We start from the raw sequence: 3,871 nt of genomic DNA, 5'->3' as shown, positions 1-3,871 counted from the left end.
CCAACTCGAGCTACTTAATTCTCTAATAATAGTGGGCTTGTTGTCCTCTGTCGACGGCCTAGCTACCTACCACATCAGAAACGAACAGAAGAATTGAATTGGAGACGTCAAGTAGACAATCCAGTTTTACAAGTTGGCGTGGCAGGTTCATCTGCTCTGCATTTCCCTTGTACAGTATTGCCATTTGCTCTCTAGGTGCTATCTGTTAACTGCGCTGAGACGAGCTGACTAGACCAAAGCCTCTATAAAACTTGTCCTGCTTTCCGGTTTGAGCAAGTTGTAAAACTCTGACGAAACAGCAACTGAGAAACATTCAGAACACCCATGGGTCCCAGGTGGTAGCATTCGACCCCTCCCCCTCTATGTTGCTACTGTTCTCTTTTATACCTATCAACGAAAAGATACGTAATTCTTTGCGCATTCACGAGAAAGGTAACATTCCATGAACTTGGGAGAGTTTTCGATGAACTTGTGGAAAATAGATAAGAGACACTTCTCTAGTTTCTCAGCTAGAATGATGCCCTTTTTATCTCTCGAAAATAAGTAAGACCCTGACCTCTGCATCGATCAATGCACACAGCCATCGTTGTTATAGACATTGAAACCTACAACATCACCACCGTAAGAAAGAAAAAAAAGAAAGAGAAAACTAGTAGTAACAAACAACATTTGCCGAATCAAAGGCCTAGGTCACTACAGAGCATCTGCAGTTTTTACAAGGCTAAGTCGTCGTCATAGCTGCCGCTGGCGACGGAGATTATCTGCACCTCGTCGTCATCGTCGATGACATCGACGAACATGGTATCCTCCTCTTGCTCGCTCGGCGTCTCCGCCGCGGCCGGGAAGAGGACGACGTCCGGGCCCGCGGCCGGCGCGGTGTTGCCGCTGACCTTGAGCTGGTCCTCGAACATCTTCTGCAGCCTCTTGCCCTGCTCCTCGATCCTCACCTGCAGCTTCCGCTGTATCTGCATCACACACGTACGCACGCACCAAAAGCAACAGCTAGCGTCACTAGGCAAATCATACGGCCTAGCTAATTTCCTCCTGGTGCTATGTGTGTGTGGGAGTGGGACGGCACCTCGAGCTGCTCGTGGAGGCGGCGCTGCACGTCGAGCTGGACGCGGAGTGCTTCCGTGATGTGCATCCCACTGCACAAAGAATCGGCATCGTCGTCGTCAGCAGTGCTTAGTGGCAATATATGTACTACTAGTGTGTGTATGTTATGCATGACACATCAGGAGCAAACACATGGGTTGAGAGGGGGAAAAGCTAGTAGAGATTAGTAGAAAGAAAGATACGTTTTCGGGTCCAGTTCATGCTGGGTGTCGCTTCCGGCGGCCCTCCTCTCGTGCTGCTTCCCTGCGATTCGACAAGGGACAGGATGGATGAGTTACCGGTGAGCACATGTGTCGCTGCCCGGTAGGATGCATGCATGGAGGCCGATGGCAACAAACGAACTGAACGGTGACGTGATGGGTAGATCAAGTATGGTGGTGGTACCTTCGGACGACGACGACGACGAAGATGGTGCCGGCATGTACTTGGCCATCCGGTATTTCTGTGGTCGACAGACGGAGAATGAAATTAACTACTGTAACTTGGATCGAAATAAAACTTCCTAGCTATGAACAGGAGTAGTAACAAGTTGGGAATTATTACTGCAGACACAAGCCAGTCGTTGTACCTGGAGGTGGCTCTTGATGTGGTAGATGGTGAGGCCGTCCGAGTTCATCAGCTTCAGGATCCCCTTCGGGGTCGCCCCTGCAAGTTTGACGCCGTGAGAAATTGTATAATGGCCTCCACGCGTCGGCACGATCGATCACAGCAAGTAGGAGTTGTTTTTCTTGGATCAATCAAGAATAGTAAAGTACGCACTGTCCGCGCCGCCGAGCTTGCTCACGCAGTCCACGAACCGCTCGTGCAGCTCCGGCGTCCACCGGATCCGCGTCTTGCTCGGCGCCGGAGGTGCTGACACGCTGCCGGTGCCGGTGGGGGTCGCTGGCGCGCCGGCTCTGCTCCTGGCGGACAGGTGGCTCTCCATCTGGCTCAGCAAGCTGCTGCTGCTCGGCGCCTCCATCGACGGGACCTTCAGAGATTTCGGATGGAACGTCAATCACCATCAAGAGAGCTTGCAGGGACCGAAGGATCTATCCATCCATGGCTGCCTGCGTGTACTGTAGCTCACTTACATGGGGCGAGAACGAGTGCGGTTTGATGGCCGGAGGGTTGCCGAACAGGCCATGGTGCGCGCTTTCTTGCTGCTGCGGTTGCGGCAGTGGCAGTGGCAGCTCGAGCTCCACCGGGTCCCGCCGCTGCTGCGGCCGCACGTAGTACGTCCTCACTGACGGCGACTGGTCCGCGCGGAGCATCACCGGGTCGAGCTCGTGCGACATGTACATGTCGCCGCTCTCCGGCCGCGTCCTGGCCGCCACCTCTGGCATCATCGTCGCCGCCGGCGGGAGCATCCCGAGGGGAGCGCCGTCGAACTGCCCGATGCCGAGCAGGTGCTCGGCCGCGTAGAACGCCGCCGTGCTTGAGCCGACGCAGCGCTGCGCGAACGCCGACCTCTGCGGCGCCGCGTAGTACTCCTCGCGCGGCCACCCGGTGCCAGCCTCGCCGTGGTGCTGCTGCTGCTGTTGCTGAAACCCGGAACTCATGAACAGTTCCTGGTTCGACGTCTGGAGCCCGGTGGAGGACGCGGAAAGCTGCCTCGCCTCGGAGCTCGGGTTGCACAGCGGCATCATCCCGTCGCAGTAGCGGTCGTGCAGCCTAATCTTCTTGGCCTGATTCTTCGAAGCTCCAGTGTTAACTGAGCAAACAATCAAATACCAAAAACAGCACCATTAATCCATGGCTTAATTTCGCCGTTGCACAGACAGCATGCATGCATGGTGCATCGAACATTATGCGATGTCGACCTGAAAACATCAAGAATTGTTTCGCGAGGAGATTGGGACGAGATTTGGAGGGGGGAAGGAAGATTAGCGCGACCGCGGGCGCTTAAATATGGCGGAAGCTGCCGCAACAAGTGCAAGCTAGGTTCGACCGGAATCGATGCACAGCAGCATAGCACCACCGGCCTAGATTCCCCGGAGGCGTGGCACGCAACACGATTGGAATAATTCGCCGATGGGCACACCCAAAATCTTCGGAATCGCCAACGTTCCAGCCGTCGCCGCCGCCGCGGACGCGACGACGACGATCGAGGAGCTATGGCAGCCGGAGAAAGGAAGCAAGGAAAGCACGGCAATGCAAGTTGGAACAAGGGAATAGTTTCCTTACCCGTACGCATATGATAACCAGCAGCAGCAGCTAATTGCAACCTGAGCACATATTCACACCGCCACGAGCCATGGAAACTTCCTGCTGCAAGCTACAAAAAACTATCGATCTATCCCTCTCTCTATATACGAAAATATATGTCCAAGTTCACGGTGTATCCGGAGGAAGGATTGGAATCTGGAGGAGAATTGGGAAGGAGGAGTGGGTGCGGAGGTGGCTCCTTTTTCTCATCCCAAATGGAATATGATGAGCTAGCTGCTCTCTGGGTGGGGGGTTCCTAATGGGGGCAACCCTGACAGGAATATAAAGATGCAAAGAGGGAGAGATATGTATTGCGGTGTGGCATGCCAGACAAGGGAGTAGAGGACAATCGGCCACTTTGGAGGTTTCGCCCTCTCCCACATTCCATCTCCTTGCATTGCTAGCTCTGGCCCTCCCCTCACGGTCACCGCACATCAGCGTCTATCTCATCCATCCACCTTCAAATTTCCCTATGTTGAAACCTTCTTAGTGCTGCTTTTGTCTTTTGAAATCCCAACAAGGGACGATCGAATGGACAGCAAGACCAGGAACCTTTTCTTGGATGTGA

The 3,871-nt window shown here is 54.1% G+C and overlaps 1 protein-coding gene across 1 annotated transcript; it reads right to left on the bottom strand.

Annotated features, from left to right (window-relative positions):
• Positions 1–504: 504 nt before the first annotated feature.
• Positions 505–3,656, bottom strand: LOC123186239 (uncharacterized). The gene is made up of 8 exons (XM_044598024.1): positions 3,283–3,656; positions 2,190–2,809; positions 1,876–2,086; positions 1,685–1,761; positions 1,501–1,558; positions 1,299–1,359; positions 1,079–1,148; positions 505–965 (listed from the first exon to the last, which is right to left on the bottom strand). Exons 1-8 carry the CDS (start codon positions 3,290–3,292, stop codon positions 714–716), a joined length of 1,359 nt encoding a protein of 452 aa, XP_044453959.1. The 5' UTR covers positions 3,293–3,656; the 3' UTR covers positions 505–713.
• Positions 3,657–3,871: the final 215 nt, after the last annotated feature.

This window comes from Triticum aestivum, chromosome 2A (genome assembly GCF_018294505.1).
Source record: "Triticum aestivum cultivar Chinese Spring chromosome 2A, IWGSC CS RefSeq v2.1, whole genome shotgun sequence".
Lineage (NCBI taxonomy): Eukaryota > Viridiplantae > Streptophyta > Magnoliopsida > Poales > Poaceae > Triticum > Triticum aestivum.
This window is presented reverse-complemented; position numbering and strand designations above follow the sequence as displayed.

Bases quoted from the DNA above. Each gene is read 5' to 3' on its own strand.
- LOC123186239 (XM_044598024.1), bottom strand. The intron at 1,360-1,500 runs GTACCACCACCA...GTCGAATCGCAG, and splicing joins GTCGTCGTCGTCGTCCGAAG to GGAAGCAGCACGAGAGGAGG. The intron at 966-1,078 runs GTGCCGTCCCAC...TGTGTGATGCAG, and splicing joins GCCTCCACGAGCAGCTCGAG to ATACAGCGGAAGCTGCAGGT.